Genomic DNA, 21662 nt, shown 5'->3' with positions numbered 1-21662 from the left:
TAAGGACTGAAAATAGCATATCCTGTTTTTAATATAAGAGCTAATTAATTAATTTGAATAGATTAAAAAAATTAGTTAAGTTAGTTATTTATAATACAATACAAGTTATTTTTCTTAAAATACCTTTATTAATCATATCTATTACTTAAAATTACTATCACTATAAGAATTACTTTGAGAAACAAATAAATAAATACGATAGACAGAATGAATTGAGTCTTATATTTAAATCAAAAAAAAAAAAGTAAGTAATCAAAATACTATTTTATTTAAGTAAATATTTGCGGGGAAAAAAAACCGAAAAAGCAACGGGAACTCGAGCAGCAGGATTGCAAGCTTCGGGTTGCTGCAAGGATCGCCGAGGAAACAGAGTCGCGGTGAGAATCGAGGACCACGAAGCTCGCATCCGAGGACACGACCTTGCTTCTACCCTCTAACTCTCTTTTAATGGCTTTGTAAGCTGCTGAAACTTTTTCTCTTTAACTCTATTTCTGCTACTTCTTTTCTCTTTCCTTTGCTTGAAGTGTTTGATCTATCACATATCTTGTTCCTTGCATCGCATTTACGTCTGGAATTGGCTGATTATTCATCCTTTTCTGAAAATTTTAGTCTTTTATGAATCAATTTATTGAAATCTTTCTGGGTTCGGTAATGGACCGGCATTTCTTACCTTGAAATAGTGAAATGTTTTAGGAGGGGAATTTTTCAGGATTATGTGATAATTATGAAGTTAAATATTCAAAGGGGATATGTCTAGTCTTCTGCATTGCCTAATGTATGGAGATTCTTTGCAAAATAGGGTTCACTTTTTCGTACTTTTTTTTGCGAATGAGATCATTTGATCATCAGGACTGACTTAACTGACACAACTAAAGGTTATTGAGAGTGAAAAACTGAAAGGTCCCCTTGCTCTGTGTACAAGTCTCAAATATAGATTAATGGAGATGTACTTGAGGTCATTTGCTTTGTTGCATTTGACCGGAGTTCAGTGTTGGAATCATATAGTAGATGTTATGATCTTTTCACCATTGGTCGCATTAAGACACAATGGATCAGCTCTGGAGATATGAATGAAAATGAGAAATTGCTTATTTCTGCACTCATAACCTTGAGTATTCACTTAAGGCAACTGACAGGCTATAGAGAGCTGAAACTAATTGGGCACAGCATAAATAGATATATATATTATATTGCTTTCTTAGATTTCTTTTTAACTTCATGCTTTTTGGTTTAAAATTGATATAGAAGAAATGTTATATCATATGATTTCATTTGTATTATATTACTCTGAATTTCAGATGCATTATTTTCATCTAGTTCTGTTCTCTTGATCTGCAGAATCACTTTGCTACACAATGTCAAGGAAGTAATTTGAACCAATTAGAACCTGAGTGTTCATATATACTCAATTCAGTGCAAAGAAAACTTGGTACATATGACAGGATTCTTGTCTGGGGAGTCAGTAAATAATGGAACATCTGATAGCAGTGCTTGTGAAAGTTCTACTGCCGCCAAGAAAGCGGAAGAAACAGGTCGCTGGTACATGTCTAGAAAAGAAATAGAGGATTATGCTCCATCTAGAAGAGATGGAATTGGCTTGAAGAAAGAGACATATCTGCGCAGGTCTTACTGCACATTCTTACAGGATTTAGGCATGAGGCTTAAAGTGTAAGTTTGCTGATACAGATTTATCATGAATATTTGCACATAAGGCATGGGGCTTAAAGTGTGAATTTGCACTCTGAATTTTTAGTTAACCTTTCTTGACAAGTAAGGCTGTTTGAATGTATGAAACACCCACTAATTCAATTTGTGATTGCATGCATGTACGTAAAGCCCCACAAGAACATGCACCCTTACACTCCCCAACTAGGTTGCTCTTTTTACTCTGCTTTTCTTTATTCTGAGATAGCTACGTATCTTTATAGGAGTCTTTGCCCAGACAAATGGAAGCCTAGCATCTGAAGTTACTTTTGTGATGCATGTGGATCTACGCTATGTTGTAGATATTGATATCCAGTTCTAGGATTTTGATTGGAGATTCACATTTCGGTGTTAATTTTGACCATTGCAGGCCTCAGGTAACTATAGCAACAGCCATAGTTTTTTGTCATCGGTTCTTTCTTCAACAATCTCATGCAAAGAATGATCGAAGGGTGGGTTGTTTCACTTTCAAATTGATACTGTGCATTTTACCTCTCCTGATCCTTACTAAGTTGCGCTTATGTTAGTATGACATGCTTGTGTTAATGGTTTAGTGAGTAACAGGTCTGTGGTATGCATTTGCTGGTGAGTGGCCTTAGTTGTATGTTAAGTTGTAACATTTTTATACATGTTAGTTGGCACTGCTTTCCCTACCTGACAGATGCTTGATGGATGGCTTTTGGTTATGATATTGTTGTATTTTCATGTTCTTATGGCATACTTTTATTTTTTTGGATAGTTGTTGAATGGTATTTTTGACAAAAGAGGACTATCTTTCATACTACTGCTATAGTCCATATACCAAAAATGCGGTACCAGTGTCTAAAGGAAAGTCAACCTGTTATACAAATTTCACAAATTTGTATTATTTATGTTTGCAGCTTCATTAATATAATTGTTTAACTTCACAAAAGATTTTGATGATCTTTTTCATTCAACTAGTTGTCAAGAGCTTGCTAATTTTATGCTTTTTTTTAGGAAAAAAATTCTGATTGAATGCATCCCTTTTCATTCTTTAAGGGGAAAAATGACAAAAAGATTAGTTGTAATGAATCCTTTTTTATTCTGCATTTTGTTTGCATTATCTGGTTAAAAACAATCAATTTTCCAGTTCTGGTAAAAGTTTTGAATTTGCTATTTATTAACATATCTGCACCTCATCATTATTTTGGATCCCATGATTATTGATTTGCTTTCAGGAAATTGTAACTTTGATGTAAATCTAGTATAGCTATGATCCATTCTAATTCTTGGGGGTTTTCTTTCCACTTCTGATAAAAATTTTATGTGACCTAATAATAGTTGTCATGCTAATAATTTCTGGACTCATTGACGTTGACAGTGATCTTGCTATACAAGATACTGGACCAGAAACCAGTCATATTTGGTGTAGGTTTGGTCATAAATTCTTGTTTTGGTGGCAAAAGGTGTTGAACTTGCACTTTGCCCATTTAGATACCGGGTCTCTGGTGAAGCATCACGTGACTTTGGATAACTTGTGTATTAACTGTGATCTGTGGGCATACAGCTTCAGGAATGAAGATGGTCTCTTAAATTTGCTGACCCCATGATAGTTCTGATTTAGATCAACTTTTAAGAATATGTGCAAAAGCTGTAAATACTTGAAGCATGTACTTTATTAGGATCTCACTGAAAATTTTCTGCAGATTATTGCAACTGTCTGTATGTTCCTTGCTGGGAAGGTTGAAGAGACTCCTCGACCACTAAAGGATGTCATTATTGTTTCTTATGAGATTATTTACAAGAAAGATCCTGCTGCTGCACAGAGGATAAAACAGAAGGTATTTTATTATGGAATAGTGGCAATGCTTTAACCAGTTCGTTTCAATACTAATCATCCTGAATTGCGGAATTTCCTGCATTGTTGTTGTCCTGCACTTATCCCAAGCCATTCTCTCTTGTTTTCTTTCTCCCTGTTTCTTTTCTACACTGGAGTAGTTCTGTTTTCCACATGCTTCAAGGATGGCTTTCCTTCAAAATCAGTTTCTAGCATATTTACCCTTTTTCTATTGTGAAATGCTTGGTCTAACATTACTGGTTTATCTTACTGAAATTATTGTATGTCATGAAGTTATTAAAGCGGAAAAGCCTTTGATTGATATTTACTCATACACCTTTCTGTTACTACTAATAAAACAGGTTGTTTGGAATTTTATTATTTACTATCAGTATTTCTTCTTTCTCTGTACCCCTTTTATTAGGATGTAGATCAAATTTCACCTATTTTAGTCTCCTTAGCACCTTTTCAACTTGCTTTTATACTTATTTGACTACTCGTTATATTATTTCTATTTATATTTCCTTGTTATTGTTCATAAACAATGCAGGAAGTATATGAGCAGCAGAAAGAGTTGATTTTACTGAGTGAGAGGTCTGTGCTTGCCACTTTAGGTTTTGATCTCAATGTTCAACATCCCTATAAGCCCCTTGTTGAGGCCATAAAGAAGTTTGATGTTGCAAAGAGTGCCCTTGCACAAGTTGCATGGAATTTTGTCAATGATGGGTATGATTAAGATGCCATTGTATTAATCGTTATCATGTGTGTTTTAATTATTTTCCACTATATCTTGTTTACACACTAGAAAGTGGCTTTCAGGCTGAGGACTTCGCTCTGCCTGCAATTTAAGCCACATCATATTGCGGCAGGTGCCATTTTCCTTGCTGCCAAGTTCCTTAAAGTGAAGCTTCCATCAGATGGTGAGAAGGTTTGGTGGCAAGAGTTTGATGTCACCCCACGCCAATTGGAGGGTTGGTGTCATCCCCTCTATTTGTTTGTATACAAATCAAGTTGACCCAACTGGATAGCCTTTTTAAATCCCCATGGCTTTTTACATTATGATAGTATCAGTCACTCCTGTTTACCTTGAATTTTGTGAAAGCTTGTAATGAAATCATGTCTCTAGCCATCTTATGCATCCTCATGCCTCCCACCGATTCTGCCTAAACAGAAGTGAGCAGATTGCCAAGAACTGAAATCTGCATAGTTACTCCTATTACCTGATCAAGTTAGGCATTCGGAGGGAAACAATCTTAGTTTCATGCCATGGGTAGTTTTTTGATGTTAAATGATGGGCTGTCCTTTTGTGTCTGACTGCATGAGTGTTTCTGTGTATCATAAATTGCTTTGTTTGTATTTTCTTGCAGAGGTTAGCAATCAAATGTTGGAACTCTATGAGCAGAATAAAGCTCCACCATCTCAAGGAAGTGAAGTAGAAGGAAATGTTGGAGGAGGAACAAGAGCTGCGGCAAAAGAGCCTGCTGTGAGTGAGGAGCAGATTTCAGAACAAATACCATCTTGTTCCGCTCCTCAGAACTCATCTACGCGTGAGGTGCCACCCACAAGCACAGAAAATCAAAGTAACGATGGGAGTGCAGAAATAGGAAGCGTAATTACTGATCACAAGTTAGACGTTGAAATTAGAGACCCTCATCTTTCAGATGGGTTGCCTCAGAATGATAATGACGGAGAATTAGCAGATGGATCAAACATGGGAACTCAGCAAATAGGTGCAGGAGACCAAGATAGGATTGGTCAAAATTTAAAGCATCGAAAAGGCCCAGTTGGTCAGTCACCCAAAGAAGCAATTAAGATGATTGACAAAGACAAGTTCAAGGCTGCATTAGAAAAAAGAAGGAAAGCACGAGGGGAAATTACATTGAAGAGAGATGATTTAATGGACGAGGATGAATTTATTGAGAGGGAGCTAGAGGATGGCTTAGAGTTGGGTGTTGAGGATGAGAAAAGTAAGTGGGAGGGGAGACAGTATGGATCTGAATGCGATATTGCAGACTGGAGAAGGAAACACAAGGAAACTGAAGATGGGAAACACAAGACCGTGAAGCTTGAGTCATGCAAAGAAGTGAAACCAGAAGAGGAGATAACAGATGGTTCCTCAACTTTGATGAAAAAGCTCAAGAGAAAGCCAAGACATTCGCCAGACGGGCAACCCGAGGATAAAAAGTGGCTTGATGGGAGTTACTATAATGAACATGTCGAAGATGGTGGAGTTCCTTTTGCAGAGGGGAGCTGCAGAAGACCAGAAGAGGAAAGCCATTGCTGAGAATAAGTATTCTGTGTGCTCTGTACGAAGGCTCATTGTGGACTTGGGGTAGAGGGTTGCTAAAGAAGTGACGATTCTGATGCCTTTGTATGCGTCGCACAATTCCATATTCAAGGAGTGTGGATATTTCATTTCTGGTACTGACATTAAAGGTGGATGCCTAGTTGCTACTATTTAAAGACATTAGCATCATCAGAGCCATCCTGCCGGATACTTGTGCAATGCTCTGCAAAATGAGATGGATGTGACTGAGGATTGTAATTTGATCACCTGGACTTCGATGATGCTCATCTTGAAGCATATATATATATATATATATATGAAAGAAACTTAAGGAAGTTAAAAATGTGCTGTTAAATTATGAATTGTTAGTATGTTGTTGTATTCGAAACAAGTTGATATTAAGCATTCAAAACCTACTAGTATTTCTTTCTTTCCTTGCCTCCTTCCATTCTTAGTAAATTCAGTGCCATCCTAAAGCGAATGGCCGGCGGAGTTTATTTCCGTGTTCTGTTCCTTACGCTTAGATGACTCTGTAGGCTGGCCAACCCTTTTCCCGATCGCATGATAGAGAAGTTGTTGACGATGAACCATTTATTCGCTATTGACGATGCTCAAATTGAACATGAATAGTGTGAACTTTTAAAGTTAAGATTACATTTATTTTAGATTTCATATTTAGTAAAACAAAGAAAATAAAAATATAAAAATAAAATATCCAATCTCGTGGCTGGCACGCGGATACTGTTGTACACGCGCAAGCTATGGACCCCATGAGTGACTTCACAAGCACTCTCTCTCTCTCTCTCTCTCTCTCTCACTCACCATCTTATCCGCCCTTCCCTCCCAAAATTCCAATCTAACCCGCGCAGATAACAGATCAAATACTTCAATAAGCACTCATCCAATAGCAACTCGCCAACTCAGCTTCACCTTATCCCCCTTCTCCTCCTTCACTCCTCACCAAAGAATCTTATACTCTTCTCTCGTCTCTCCATCCACTGCCTCTTTCTCTCTCTTTCTCTCCCTCTTCTCTTCAAATCTCTCTCCCATTTTCCTTCCCTCTCAGAACAGAAACATGTCTCTCACAATCCCCACCAACCTCTCGAAATTCAACTCCTTCAAGCCCAAGTTAGGCAACTCCCAACCCTCCCTCAAACCCAGACCCTCTACAATCGTCTGCTCTGCATCTTGTGAGAAAACCTCCGATGCATCGCCACTTCAGGCATTCTCCGCCGCGCTCGCCCTCTCCTCCATCCTCCTCTCCGCCCCGCTCCCCGCTGCCGCCGACATCTCCGGCCTCACCCCCTGCAAGGAATCCAAGCAGTTCGCCAAGCGTGAGAAGCAGCAGATAAAGAAGCTTGAGTCGTCGCTGAAGAATTACGCGCCGGACAGCGCACCGGCTCTGGCGATCAAGGCGACAATCGAGAAGACCAAGCGGAGGTTCGACAACTACGGGAAGCAGGGTCTTCTGTGCGGCTCGGACGGGCTGCCCCACCTGATCGTGAACGGAGACCAGAGGCACTGGGGCGAGTTCATTACGCCCGGGATTTTGTTCCTGTACATCGCGGGTTGGATCGGGTGGGTTGGTCGGAGCTACCTGATTGCAATCCGGGACGACAAGAAACCGACCCAGAAGGAGATCATCATCGACGTGCCTCTCGCTACCAGGTTGGTGTTCAGAGGATTCAGTTGGCCCGTCGCTGCCTACAGAGAGTTCTTGAACGGTGAGCTTGTCGCCAAGGACGTGTAGGCGTAATAATTTAATGAAGCTGCGTGTAATCTGATTTTTCTCTCCTTTTTCTTTTTTTTTCCTTTTAAATTTTCTGTGGAAATTACTATGAAAAATTAGATTGATGGTGTCTGTCACATCTCCGTGCTTCATTTGATTTGTATATTCTCTTGGAATGCCTGTGAATTAGAGCGAAACTGAAGCTGATCTTAAATCATGCATGGTTTATTGCCCTAAAAGAAAGGGAGGCCCCATGGCATCATTACATTGCTTTAAGAAATTTAAAGAATATACTGCCTACCAATCAAAACTAGTATGTAAAACCCACATGAGTCCAAAAAAAAAAAACCCACATGTGTGCGCACTATGAACTTTTCTTATTCTTGTCCTTACGCATACATGCGCGATTCTTGTATCTGATTTTAATGTGAACTAGATGTGAGGACTGAGTATTGTGCCAAGTTTGAGAAGGAATTGTTGTCATTTATCGAGAAGGATGCATCTGTATTTTGCGAAAACAATCGGTGTCCAAGAATGAAGCGCTTTCATAAAAGTTTCACGGAGGCTGATACACGATAATCCCAAGCATTTGTCTCATCCACCTCAAAATGGCATATTTTTGCCTTTGATTAACTAGAATACACTGGTAACAAGGGCACACCAACCACAAAGGCGGATAGGGGGGGGGGAGACGAGAAAAATCAAAAGATGATGGCAATAACCATTACAAGGAAGCAGCAGAATTTAACAAGAGTTGAACATGAGGCAAATGCTTGCTGCTTTGATCATGCAGATCATAACATTACTTGATAAACAACACTAAAATCCCATAAAAGCCCACAATCCCACTGTAAGGTTTACTTCTAAGTTCTAACCTTCATATCATGTTTAAGTCTTACATATATATATTTACACTATATATTAATCATAGACTAACCACGAACCCTTTTCCACCTTTCCAAATCAAATAAATTGAGCGGGCGAACACTTCCGCCACGGCTATTTCCTCATCATCTGTTGTAATCACCGCCACTAAAATGCTAGCAAAGACTTGATTTAAATCATTTATACTTTCTAAAGAAATTGATTGTTTCAATTTCAGTAAAAGAGAAAAACACAATATGTGAGATCAAACACATCATCCATATTGTGTCTCTATCTATCTCTGAAGATGAGGGGAATCAACTTCTCTGATAAAGGAAAAAGGGGACGAAACTAGCAGGGCCACATTGAATCAGAATATGTGGATTGGTCCATCACAAAGTCAATGTCAAAAACGGGCTTTGAAGGTGGGGGCGAATCACTGCTAGTTGGGCTGAGCCCATGGTTGGAAAGGGAAGCAGACTGGCTAACCCTAAGATGGACCACCTCAGCCTGGGCTAAGGCCAATTGGGTCTGAAGCACATCAATCTGCTGCTGAAGAGAAGAGATGGCCCCAACACACCCATACACTGGATCTCTCACTCTTGCATTTGCCTCATACACCATACTGCTCACTGCATCCCCTCTTTGATGCACTGGTAGCTCCTGTAATGGAAACAGAAATGGCTGTTATTCATATAGGACTAGGACTATATGAATTTGACAGGATAACCAATCTTCACGTGATACCCAATGTCACATGAAGAAAAAGAGAAGCAATTATTCAAAGAGAACAGAAGAAAGTGAGTTAACAGGGAGAATGAAAAGGAAAGGAAGCGGAAGGAGAATGGACTACTTTCTTACTTTAGACAAAAGGCATAAGTGTATAGGTTGTTATATTTGATGGATGGAATCGTCTAAAGCTTTTCAGTAAACTTGCACAGCAAATTCCGATATGAACTGAAACAACCTTAGGGCTGAAATTGTTTACCACAGGACATTTTCTCAGGTAACCCTTGACATAGAAGAAAAGGCTGAAAACACATTTATTAGTTATATGGTGCGTTCACACTTCACATCACACCTCTCCCTATCTATTTTGCTTTCATTTATATCTCTTTTTTTTTTTTTTTTGCCCAAAGTATCCTTCCACCTAAGCGTCATAGCGAGGACCACTCTGAACAGTGTTTTTTCCATACACACCGTCCCAAAGATCAAACTCAGAACAGTCTCTTCTACTTAGACTAACACTTGTTGGTTTTCATTTATATCTTTTATTACCTCATCTTTTCTCTAGGCCCGCCATAGCCGTCCAATATACAAAACCTAGCCAGCATCAAATTTTTATTTGCTGGAGCATCATTTTGCTTCTTGATTGTGTCCCTCAAATCAAAAGGACAAGAACATTTTTTAGATTTGGATTATCAAATTCTTCACTATGCAACGCCGTTTGTGTTTTTTCACACCCAAGAAAAAGACAATAGTCTAATATATGGGCTGGAAACAGCCCAGCAATAGTTCTAGTATATTCCTAACCAGTAGTTACTCTGTTTACCTCTCACTCGCGCAACTAATTCCACACCTTCAATTATTGATTTTAAAAAATTAAGTATGCAGTGAACTAAATCAAATGAACTGTTTATGGTAAAGAAAAATAACTTGAAGTGAGCAAGAGCAAAAAGTCAGTGATGAATCCTTCGAAATTTCCACAGGTACCATAGAACTGTCAATGATTTGATGCCTCAGGTAGAATTAATTTTAGGGCACCATAGAGCAGAACATTTTACTGCAGAAACAGAGCTCCAATGTGTGGAAATCAATTACCACTACCAACCAGTGTGTCTCGCGAAAGATATAAAGTGCAAGAAAACAGAAATAAGGAGGAGATGAAGAAACCTGAAGCATTTTGTTGACATTACTGGCTCCAAAGACTTTGTGAACATTAGCGAACTTGTGGGGCTCATCGGCGGGGAAATAAGGAGCGAAGACACAGTCGTTAGCACATCTTCTTCGAAGCAGCTTGCATGCCGCACACGGCGACGCGGCACCCTGCTTCCTTCCTCCATCTTTCATTTCTTCAATCGCTTGATTGGGTGTTTACCTGCACATCAACATGAAGACGACGCCAAAGAAGACGGGGGCAAACGCATAGAAATTGGACGGAACGCAGAAGGGATTATATAGACAGGGGATGATGCAGGGTGGAAATTACATCTAAATACCCAAAAGGCAGAAATGTCTAGACATGTAATAAAAACTATATCTATAAATTTATTGAAATTGATATATTGTTTGGGAAAATTGCAAATAAATACCCCAAATATATAAAATTATGATTTGGGATTCTGAATTTGAAAAATAACAAATAAGGACCCAGTTCTACTTTTTTAAATATGAAATGTAGGTGAAATACCTCTTATTCAAATGATAAGTTGATCATGAGAAATGACAAGTTTACTTTAGTCAATGAATTTCAGTACACCAAATCACAACTTGACTGAGGATATGTCAAATGACGAGTTGACTATGGAAAATAACAAGTTTATTTTGGTGAATGATAAATTTTAATAGATTAAATCACAATTTAACTGAGGGGTATTTTAGATATTTTACCCACATTTCATATTTGCAAAAGTGAGACTGGGTCCTTATTTGCTATTTTTCAAATTTAGAATCCCAAATCATAATTTTATATATTTAAGGGTCTTTGTTTGTAATTTCTCCTATTGTTCTTAGAGATTTTTTTTTTTGAAAAAAGGGTAGTTGCACCGCATGGACATTCCTTGTGGGGGACCACTAAATTGTTTCCCATTTTTTGATGTTGGTGGATTCAAAAGTAGGCATATTTCTACCCCCATGATATGATATTGACGCCTTTGCGCGCCAAAATATTTTTCAACCCTCTACTCTTTTCTAGTTTTCTTTTCCTATATTTTAATAAACAAATGTATATATGCTCAAGTAATATAAAAAGTATAAGTTTAAATAACTTGAAGTATCTTTGAGCAGTTTGGACTTGAAACTAATTTTTATCAGATCGAGAACGTTAAGACTAAAACCTTCCTAATAAGTGCATTTCTCGGATTTAAATTTGTATTTTTCTTTTTATAAGAGTGAGACCCCTTACCATATCAACTAATGTGCATAAGTTTTGAACTTGATTAAAATGCTTGAATATGGTTCAATTCAACAATGGAATATGTAACAGTAGAAGGTCATTCCAACAACAGCATTGTTAATTATGTTTGGCTGAAAGTCCTGAATTTAAACCCAATATTTGTGTGTTTGAGAAAAATGGATTGTAATAAAAAAATATTGTCTATGTTCTTAATATAAGAACTAGTTGACTAATTTGAGTAGATTAAGAAAATAAGTTGAATTAGTTATTTATAATAAATATGTGTTATGATCTCTAAAAATATCCTTATTAATTATGTATATTAGTTAGAATTACTATTTAATGAAACATTTAACATGTGTAACTAATATAGAGAATACTTTAAACAATAGATAAATATGAATGATATAAACATATAGTGAATTAGGATTTTATATTTAAAATAAAATTTAATGTGAAACTAGTTTTATGTTAAAATTGAAAGTGATGTTTAATATTGATACAATAATAATTAAAAAAATGGAAATATAACAAGTTTGTGGTGTGAAACGTGGAGTACACGCTAGGAATAAGAAGGCACGAATTCTAACAACAGCTAACCTTTTCCCAATTAAAGCAGTAAAAAGGAATTAAAAATTCATAATTATATCATTCTTTCTTTCTTCTTCTTCTTCTTTTTTTTTTTTGGTTTTTCACATCCTTGAAAAAAATCCAAGATATGCCTTTTTTTTCCTTTTGAATTAGAAAAATAGATATTAACCACAAGATGTTACATGCAGAACTAAACGCGCAACCTCCCTCAAGTTTTTATGCAACTAGACTAGAAGGCCAAAACTAAAATTCCAAGTTATGATTCATTATGATAAGAGGATATATATATATATATATATCTCTCTCTCTCTCTCTCACACAGACACATATATATCAAAATATTAATGGTAAATCTATAACAATATTTCTTTCTATCTTCTCAAGATTACTGAATTATGATAAACTAGGTAGGCTCTATGTATTCAATAGAATAAAAAACAGAATCCAAAATTTAACCAGGAAGCTTATTACTTTCAATGAACAGTCTGAGGCTTTTCGTTGTATGAATGAGTTGAGGATTGATCATGCTTTGTCGTGTTTATATAGGATTCCTCATCACTTGCATGTGCTTCCTTGACTTACCACGCAGGATTTCTTGACTATATACGCACACACACATCCTTGAAATCTCCAATAATCAATCCCTTATGCCTCTCCTGAATCATTATTCTTAACTCCTTCATGTGCTTTGAAAATTGCTTCCTCCAATTGTGAATTGTGAGGGATAATGGAAAATTCAAATATATCCCTATTTGTGCACGTGATCTCTATTCCTTTTTTGTCTCTAGCTTCCTCCTTGTACTTGTATGTGTTTCACCAAAAATGAAAAGTTACAGTAGATACATTTAAAATTTATAAATTTATTATGAGACAATCAGTGTAACAATAAAAAGTTTGCAATATTTCAAATAATAGCAATTTACTTAAAATCTTATCAAAATATTAAAGTAAGACCGTGCTCATTTGTGTGGAGTTGACGGAGTGAATATTTGAAGCCAAAGATATTTACAACCTGTTTGAAATATTTTATAAACGGTTTTTAAATTACTATTTACAAAATATTCATTCAGGTATGGATATTATATTGATTTACATGAAACGTGTTTATAAGTGATTTCAAATATAATATGTCTTATGTTTTAGTCAACTAGATGGGATCTTTATTAATTGCCAAGATGGGGCCTTGGAACTGGTAGTTAGGGGCATGCATGCACAACACGCACATACAAAGGACAAACCCTAATAATTATTTTCTATATTATTAATATTTCTTGGGATGTCTCCAAATAAATAAATGAGAAAGGCTATTAAGTAGTGGTGGATAAAGATATACACCGTTGTGTGAAAAAGGGTAGCCCTATGGTTGACTATTAATCCTTCAATGTAAATAAATATATTTGATCCGTACGTCTTTCAGTTTATTGAGCAAAGGAAAAATAATTTAACGGAGAATTACTGATAGGGATTTAGATTTTAGTTCAATGAGAACACAAAGGTCAAACTAGCAGTGCGGTTTTCGAAGAGGGAGAGAATTCACATTTTAATACTCTTTTTATCCTAAATATAAGGCTCATTTATGATGTAAATTATACTACAAAATAGATTTTATATTACAATATAAATTACACTATAAAATAAGTATTATATTTAGAATAGGAGGAATAATTAAAAATATTGATCCTGCAGGCCTCCCAAAAAAATAGCTTTAATTTGATCTTATCATAAATAAATTGTATATAGATGCTTCATGCTGTCACGTTTATCCATACATATATTATTATACAATCGAGTGAGTTCTCAATATATGCTCATTTCAGGAGAAATTTTGAGAATATTTATATGTGGCATGTCTAGAAGATATTTAAAAATGAGTAGGGATTTTTTTTTTCAAATAATATAATACTAACATATATTTTCACACAACCACTAGTCGAAATACACACGTACATAAAATTGTTGAATTCTAGGAATCACCATGAAATTAATACATTTATACTTAGTTTTGGGAATGAATAAATTTCAATCAAGAATTATAATGCCACTCATCTTCCATAGTTTATAAAAGCATGTCTATCTTGTCATTTGAGAAGGAAATAGAGAATCTAACCCTGTTGTAATAGTTTATTTGTCTTTGTTAAGTTGTCATATCAAAGGAAAAAAATTAAAAGAATTAAAAAGTCAAAATTAATGTGAGCTTGAGAAAGTGTGGTGGGAGTTATAAATAGGTAAAGCATGTGCGATCCGACAAGGAGGAACATAGTCATGGGATTTAGGTTGGAGTAAGAAGACCAAATTAAAGCATCATAATGATTCATATGAGAGACTGTTATAGGTATGAATTAATGTCTCATTGACTAATTTGAATATATTAAAAAAATAAGTTAAGTTAGTTATTTGTAATAAATATATATTATTTTTTTAAAAAATATCTTCGCTAATTAAGTGTATTGGCCAGAGCTATTATTATTATAAGGACTAATTTGAAAAAAATACATAAATATAGGAGATAAAATAGATTGGGATCTTATATTTATGACCAAAATAAAAGTTAAATGAGATCTTATATTAAAAATCAGAAGTAGTGTGTGTGTCACTTGTCAACCAACCTACCCATGAATTTAATCATGGCGTAGTGGTCATCCAATTCAACTAACACAATCACTTCAAACACTTTCTCTTCTATTTTGTGTGACCAAAACAGGATTTCTCTCTAGTAGTTGACTTGGCTGCCTCAATCATTCCCACTTATCCATACACAATGTCCATTCTTCTCATTATCAAATTTGAAGCTGAATTTCCTTTTGTTAAATGTCTTGGTTCATCAACTGAGGAGCACAATTAACATCCATGAGTATAATATAAGACCCCAATCTATTTTGTAAATAACTGCTTTAATGACAATGCAACCTTCTACGCTTAGAAAAAGCTTTACATTCAAACATGATGTTGATATATTTGTGTGTGTGCACATGTTTAAATTGATTTTATTTTTTTTAAAAAAAGTAAGGATAATCTAAGTGATAGGGTTTTCATCCTCCAAGCAAGTAGTTAAAGGTTTGATTTCCAACTTTTACATATATATATATATATAGTAAACTTAATTAGATTTTAAAAATAATTAAAGGATAGTACTACCTTCGGTCCTTAATATAAGATTCTGTTTGACTTTTATTTTAGTTCTAAATATAAGACCCAAATCCACTTTGTCTCTCATATGTATGTATTTTTTTCCAAGATAGTCCTTCTAATAATTGTAATCTTAGCCAATATAGTTGATTAGTAAGGATATTTTAGGAAAAGCAATACCTATTTATTACAAATAACTAACTTAACTTCTTTGCTTAATTTCCTGAAATTAATCAACTGGGTTTTATAATTAGGACCGGAGGTAGTATAGTTAAAGAAAGATGAGTTGAAAGGAAATTCCTATAATTTTTCAGAAAGAAACTGGGCGCTATTATCAACAAAGATACTCCTAAAATTTGGAAAAGATGCCGCTCTTGTGTTGGTAATCTACAATTAATTAGATTAAACTCTCATACAGTATATCTCAAAAATATTGAACATAAATAAACAAGGTTGGATGCTACATACGGACTCTAACTTCTTAGTTAGATTTGTCCTATTCAGTGTTGTTTGTCTCAAGAATCAGACTAATAACAAACCTGCCGTCTAAGACAATATGATTGGTTTAGTTTATGTTTTGGTCAAGAGTGAGGGAACATGTAGCAGTTTTTGGGTCAAAATGTGTATATAATGACAGTGGTTCGACCGTTGAGACAAGAAAAACGAGGAAGCAACTACTGATATTTCAAATCTGGAGACACAAAAACCATATCAAATTCAAAGCAAATGGACCCCACTTGAGAAGATACCAAAATTCTAGTTTATTCCTGAAAGGATTAAAAAAGAACTAATCAATTTGCATCATCACCAACGTAATACTTAATAGTAAGCATGAGCGAGGAAAAAAATAATTAAACCTATAATATTTTATTGAAAGTGGGTCATGATAGATAGGGTGACAAAGGGTCTTCCATGTAAAGAAAAAGCTCAACTATAAAAATACTGAACTCAGTTTTGGTGGTTTGATAAGGTCAAAAAATGTTGATACTACATATCCTGCACAGATCCTATTGTAGTGTGGACCTATTTTGAATCTCAAGATTACTTTACATAATTTGAGGTATGAGCTTAAAAATAAATAAAGTGATAAAGCCAACTTTTACCCCAAAAATATTTATTGGATTTGGTATTATTTCTAAAGTTTTACCATCCATGAAATTAAGCATTAAAAGCAAAAAAAAAAAAAAAGGAAAAAGAAATGATTGATTGATTGGTTCCTGGTTGAGACAGACCGTGTTTTGATGAGATGATTGGGTTAAAAATATAATCATAATCTAATGTTAACATCATTGATTGTGATTGCCTTGATGCTTAAGCGAATTTTTTGGGTCCAGTCTCTATTATCCACAAAGTAAAAGCAATAGTCACTTAAGGCATTCACAATAATTTTCCTTCAATCCTAATTAACAACGCTTCAGGCCTGAGGGGAAAACTAATTAACAATACTTACAATCGTAATCTTTGGTAATTTTTATGATGCCATCTCCGGATTCTCTCATACGGGCTTGATCTACTTCTCCACGCGCCATCTTTCCCAGTCTGCTTAGTTTTCTTTCATCATCATAAGATAAGTTTGTGATTTTAATGCAAGTCCACGTCCATTATGTCAACAGTCAACATTTTTTCACTGTGGCATTTCCAACCTTCTCCCAATTACATAAAATTTTTCTGGAAAAATAACATAACATTGATACTGTAGTTCTACAGTACCGTCACAAAAATTATATACTCAGGCCCTGTTCATGCTTATGCTGTTTTTTTTTCCGAGTATAGGTGCATGGGTAGTTGTAAGCGCCATTTTTTATTTACTTTCCATTCTTTTTGCCCTTTTAAAGTTTTGTGTATCAACTCTCACACACACAAATTAATAAAGTAAATATGTATTTAATGTATGAAAAGTCGTAGCAAAGCAAAATTAAAAAACCCTGGGTATGGTGAGAGGGGCAATTTGGAGCATCTTTAATCATGATTTTGCCCCTAATCATACTTTTTTCAAGTACACTTTAATATTGTGCTCTTTATTTAGAGAGGTTACACGGCATGAATGGTACACATTGATATTGGCATGATGGCTTTGACTTGTGAGAAATCTCTATTGCCCAGTGGTCCCTTTCTCTCAAAAGAAATTCAGGCTATCCCTTCAATATTAGGCAGGCCCCTCTTGTCTCCTAGTCTTTTAACCTCTTGAAGCAAAGTGCACTAGATTGTTCCCAAAGATTCCCATACTAACAATGAAAATTTTTGAGTAGACACCAATATAGACCAAATTAATCATGAATACACATATAAATACATTATCAAGTAAGCTTTACTAAAGGGGAGAAAAACTTGTATGCCCATCCACAATTGATTTGATTAGTGAACTTCTTTTTAATTAAGAAGTTTGGTATTAAAGTCAAGGATTCAAATCTTCGAAATACAAAAGAAAGACAAATACTTTTAAGTAATGATAATATTGTAGAAATTATATATCTCCTTTTTTGCATAATAGAAAAAGAAAGATTTCCCTTCCCTTGTATCCAAACGCAACCTAAGAGAAGACAAGAAAAGCAGAAGGGATTCATAATAAAGGGGACAATGTAAGTGCTGAAGGACACTAGATTTCTCCGCACAACAAAAGAAGACAAATTTGTGGAGGTTCAAAAAGTGATACAAAGTGACATGCACACTATGTTATTATAATGAATGTGGGCCCTTGTGACCCCTTATTGCCACTCCATATAACAAACAAACAAACAAAGCATGGCCAACAGGCAACAAAGTGAATCCTGTTTGTCGCCCAAAGAGAGAGTGCATATATGACTTAACATATCCTCAAGAAATGACAATTCATGCAAACTGCTTTATCCATGGCCTCAATATCTTGTCCCACAAGAATCCCATGAGGTCCATTAACCCGAATGTGGGATTTTAGTTATTAAAATTATCCAGCAAAAGATAATGGAACACATTTTCATGCCACTATATGTCCACTTAAAAGCTCTCTCCACGAGAGACAAGCAATGAGCACTGAGCAGCACAAGCCCAGAAGTGGCTCTCAGGTTGAGAAGAGTATATTGAATATGGAAAATGGAAAGTCCTCCACTTCAGATGGAGAAACAAAAGTAAATCACAAACATCAACTAGGAACTAAACTCTGCAATTGCAATTAGGAATCATTCAACTACCCATCTTAACAGAGAAGAGGGCATGTAGCCTGTAGGAATACAAGTTACTGAACATGTTGAAAAATCGTGATCTATTCCTCAACATATGTGAAACCCCAAGGAAAATTTGAAAAAAGAAAAATTTAAAAGAATCATCCTTTTCAGCACAAGCATTCAAAGATCTATTAAATTGGTTCTGATGGGAGTTCTCTTTTCCTAGTCTTCCTGTGATTGTTCCATTAAAGATCCTTTTTAGCACAAGCCGTTGAAGATCTTCTAGCAGTATCTTCTGCTATTTGCCACTTCCTTACCTCCTCTCCCCTCCAACCAAACAAGATGCAGAAATACACTAACAGGCAGTAACAATAAATAAATTTGATTCTGAAAGCACAGACTAGATACACGCATCTTTATGATCCAAGTAACGTCTTGCAACAAAGCAAATATGTAAGATCAACTGACCAATGCAAGTGCATGTAAGAATACGTTCCCCAAATGAAATTACTAAACTTCGCAAGAGTCATTTTCTTCCATGCCAGTGTCTTATAAGCAACAGATGATCGTAAAAATGCAATTGCACGGTAAAGCCACCTTAGGCAACGTTTGGTACATTGGAAAATGTTTTCTAGAAAGGAAATGGGAAATGCACCTAGAAAGGAAAAGGGATAGATGTATTTCTCATTTCCTTTCTAGAAAACACTTTTCTACATAACATCGCATTAAGGGATGCAATCTATTTTCCCACAAGCACACTGCGGTTCATTTCATCAAAAACAAGTTTATAAGCCATTACATTCCATCCATTTTACTGCAACTTGCAAACAATGGTAAAGGAGGTTCTCCCTTCCCTCATTAATACACCCAATCAATGGAATGGCACATACTTGCTATTCTATTCCTTCATAAACCCAAGAGAATTATGCATCCAGAAACTGGAACGTCCTTTGATTCTATATAACAAGTATCTCAATCATTTAACTAAGATGTCTTTCTCAGATATATGTTCCGACGCAGACATAATGGAAATGACCTGCACAACCAATCATTCTTAGAATAATATTACAGATATGGACAGGATTGTGGAGGCCAATTCTTCATGTAAAAGATAGGTCTGCAATCTGAAACATCAGATATCTAGAGAAAAATCTATATATTTTTGTACCTTTGAAACAGAGACAAATTTGTTAAATTAAAATGTGTCAAGCAACTATGCTACGTTTATTATTTTTAATGGGAGTAAAAATACAGATGGGTTTTGGTACAATATGAAATGATATCTAACAGTAAGTTTGCATTCCTATCAAACACTAACACAATCAACAGTAATCCAAAGAAACTAAATGACATTAACAGATGGCCCACATTGGCAACTCACTACATGCAACCTTTTGAACAAATTCACCTCATAGTGAATAATATTCTATGAAAGATAAAAGACCACCACTCCATTTTAGGTCCAGTACCAAAAGAATAATATCCATTACAACTGACACTTCAGGAATGAACTCAAATAGAAAAAGGAGAGAAAGATTTGAAAACACTATTCTGAGAAGTAAATCAGTTGGCTCATTGAATGTGCTTAGGGATTTCACCTTTTCTTAAAAGGGAAAGAGAGTATTCTGCAGCATCAATGAGGTCAACAATGTTGTGCACTGACCGTTCCTCAGAACCCAGCAAAAAAATGGCACGTACCTCTGCCTTCTTAGCCATTCTTGCAGCTAAATTAAGTGGTAACTTTGGAGAGTTAAGGCTTCTCAGTATTTGGCGATACAATGAGAGAACCTTTCCTCTATTTCGGGCCAAATCCTCTGCTGTAGCCCATATCAAGCCCTTTGCCATCTTGCAGGACTGCAACCATAAATGAAAAGGAAACCAAAAGGGCGATGGGTCAGCAGCAGCAGCAGCAGCAGTGGTGGTAGTAGTTAGTAGTAGTAGTAGTAGTAGTAGTACTAGTACTAGCACTAACAATAACAATAATTCCAAATGCAGGGCCAGGAAGCGCAGAAACACAGACACTTCAACAAAAGAAAAATGCTTCACCATTTTTTCCTTCAAGAAGTGCTTCTCCGGGTGGGGGAATAACAAGGAAAGAAACTTTGTTGTGTTAGAAAAAATTGCATCTACTCATTTCAATTGGAAATGTTTCCTATGAAAAATGCAATCGTGAGGGCAGTTCAATAGGAAAAAAATAAAAGAGAGTGATGCTACCAAATATCAAAAGACGCCTACGGGCTGTAAAATTAGATAGCGGCAAATCAAGGTTGATCTCACAGAAAACTTAGTTAATCAGTAATTAGGCAATAAAAATTCTTTTTTCGTTTAAGTTGAGAAAATCAAGATTGAATTTGAATTAAGTAAAATAAACTTGAAATTAAACAAGTGAGAGTTACCAATTAAGAATTGCAAAAGACAAAAAGAACAACCTAGAGCCACTAATCCATTGTTGATCCTTAGATTTTATCCCCACTAGATTAATTATACTTAATTAGTTAATCTAGAGTATTAGTAGTTAAAAGTGCTTGTTGGTCCACTTATAACTCTACCTCAAGTAATTATGTAATCTCTCACACAATTATATAAGGCGTAATTTAATCCAATTTCACTCAAATTTGATTATGCGGAGCCTCTAGGAAGATGTCTATCCTAGGTACAAATTAGATCAAATCCAATTCCATATTACTTAATCCCACGGTCTATCTAAGATTCCCTTCGTCAAGGTCAATCCTAAACTCCCAAAACAAACTCAATGGTGGCCAAGCACTGAGCAGGTTAAAATTAAATACAAGATTGAGTAAACTAGAGTAAAGATTAAGCATAACCAAACAATGGGAATAATCTCTAAATTACAAACAACTTCGTAGTATCTAGGTTGCAAAATGAAATTAGCTACACATGACTAGTCAATTCAAATTCAGCAACAGTAATTCCGAAACAGGATGACATAATGGAATGGAAGAAGAATGTTAACAGTGGAATGAAAAATCTGAATACTGGAATGATGAAAGCGGAATGATTGTAAACCGGATAAGAACCCAAGTCTCCAGCAACTGTAGCTCCGTTCCAGCTCGACAATGCTTCCTTCCTACTAGAACCAGTCGGTCCAGAGAAGAAGAAGAAACGTCAATGAACCAGAGTCGGTCTCCAGCTAAGCTCCAGCAGAAGAACGGCGCACTCCCCTCTCCACAATCCGATCGGCGGCCTCAAGAGGAAGACGACGGCGTCTTCCCTCAGGTCCAGCGAATCATAAAATTACCCAGAACAGTGCGGCCCAGTCCCTCCCGCAGCCAGCTTCTCAGCCGATG

General features: G+C 35.8%; 3 protein-coding genes and 1 long non-coding RNA gene across 4 annotated transcripts; 2 read left to right on the top strand and 2 right to left on the bottom strand.

Moving 5' to 3' along the window:
• Positions 1-315: 315 nt before the first annotated feature.
• On the top strand, positions 316-6220 carry LOC114718228 (cyclin-T1-3-like). Its single transcript, XM_028903489.1, has 7 exons — positions 316-455; positions 1339-1668; positions 2075-2156; positions 3372-3506; positions 4053-4228; positions 4322-4473; positions 4870-6220. Exons 2-7 carry the CDS (start codon positions 1436-1438, stop codon positions 5784-5786), a joined length of 1695 nt encoding a protein of 564 aa, XP_028759322.1. The 5' UTR covers positions 316-455; positions 1339-1435; the 3' UTR covers positions 5787-6220.
• A 568-nt stretch (positions 6221-6788) lies between these two features.
• On the top strand, positions 6789-7735 carry LOC114718230 (photosystem I reaction center subunit III, chloroplastic-like). The gene has a single exon (XM_028903490.1). The coding sequence runs from the start codon at positions 6865-6867 to the stop codon at positions 7537-7539; it is 675 nt and encodes a 224-aa protein (XP_028759323.1). The 5' UTR covers positions 6789-6864; the 3' UTR covers positions 7540-7735.
• Positions 7736-8538: 803 nt separating this feature from the next.
• Positions 8539-10514, bottom strand: LOC114718231 (LOB domain-containing protein 4-like). The gene is made up of 2 exons (XM_028903491.1): positions 10276-10514; positions 8539-9045 (listed from the first exon to the last, which is right to left on the bottom strand). The coding sequence occupies exons 1-2, from the start codon at positions 10450-10452 to the stop codon at positions 8734-8736; spliced, it is 489 nt and encodes a 162-aa protein (XP_028759324.1). The 5' UTR covers positions 10453-10514; the 3' UTR covers positions 8539-8733.
• A 9054-nt stretch (positions 10515-19568) lies between these two features.
• Positions 19569-20136, bottom strand: LOC114718226 (uncharacterized). Its single transcript, XR_003737799.1, has 2 exons — positions 20053-20136; positions 19569-19979 (listed from the first exon to the last, which is right to left on the bottom strand). It is a non-coding gene; the product is annotated as an uncharacterized LOC114718226 (long non-coding RNA).
• Positions 20137-21662: the final 1526 nt, after the last annotated feature.

Source organism: Neltuma alba, unplaced genomic scaffold, assembly GCF_004799145.2.
Source record: "Neltuma alba isolate B1F8T4 unplaced genomic scaffold, ASM479914v2 tig00011821_pilon, whole genome shotgun sequence".
Lineage (NCBI taxonomy): Eukaryota > Viridiplantae > Streptophyta > Magnoliopsida > Fabales > Fabaceae > Neltuma > Neltuma alba.
The sequence above is the reverse complement of the archived record's forward strand: the minus strand, read 5'-3'. Positions and strand labels throughout refer to the sequence as shown.

What these genes read in the sequence shown, in the direction of transcription:
- LOC114718228 (XM_028903489.1), top strand. Translation starts at nt 1,436, where the DNA reads ATGACAGGATTCTTGTCTGGGGAGTCAGTAAATAATGGAACATCTGAT. An exon ending in ATGCAAAGAATGATCGAAGG is followed by an intron (nt 2,157 to 3,371) that starts GTGGGTTGTTTC and finishes AATTTTCTGCAG; the next exon opens with ATTATTGCAACTGTCTGTAT. An exon ending in CACAGAGGATAAAACAGAAG is followed by an intron (nt 3,507 to 4,052) that starts GTATTTTATTAT and finishes TAAACAATGCAG; the next exon opens with GAAGTATATGAGCAGCAGAA.
- LOC114718230 (XM_028903490.1), top strand. Translation starts at nt 6,865, where the DNA reads ATGTCTCTCACAATCCCCACCAACCTCTCGAAATTCAACTCCTTCAAG.
- LOC114718231 (XM_028903491.1), bottom strand. Translation starts at nt 10,452, where the DNA reads ATGAAAGATGGAGGAAGGAAGCAGGGTGCCGCGTCGCCGTGTGCGGCA. An exon ending in ATGTCAACAAAATGCTTCAG is followed by an intron (nt 9,046 to 10,275) that starts GTTTCTTCATCT and finishes TTTCCATTACAG; the next exon opens with GAGCTACCAGTGCATCAAAG.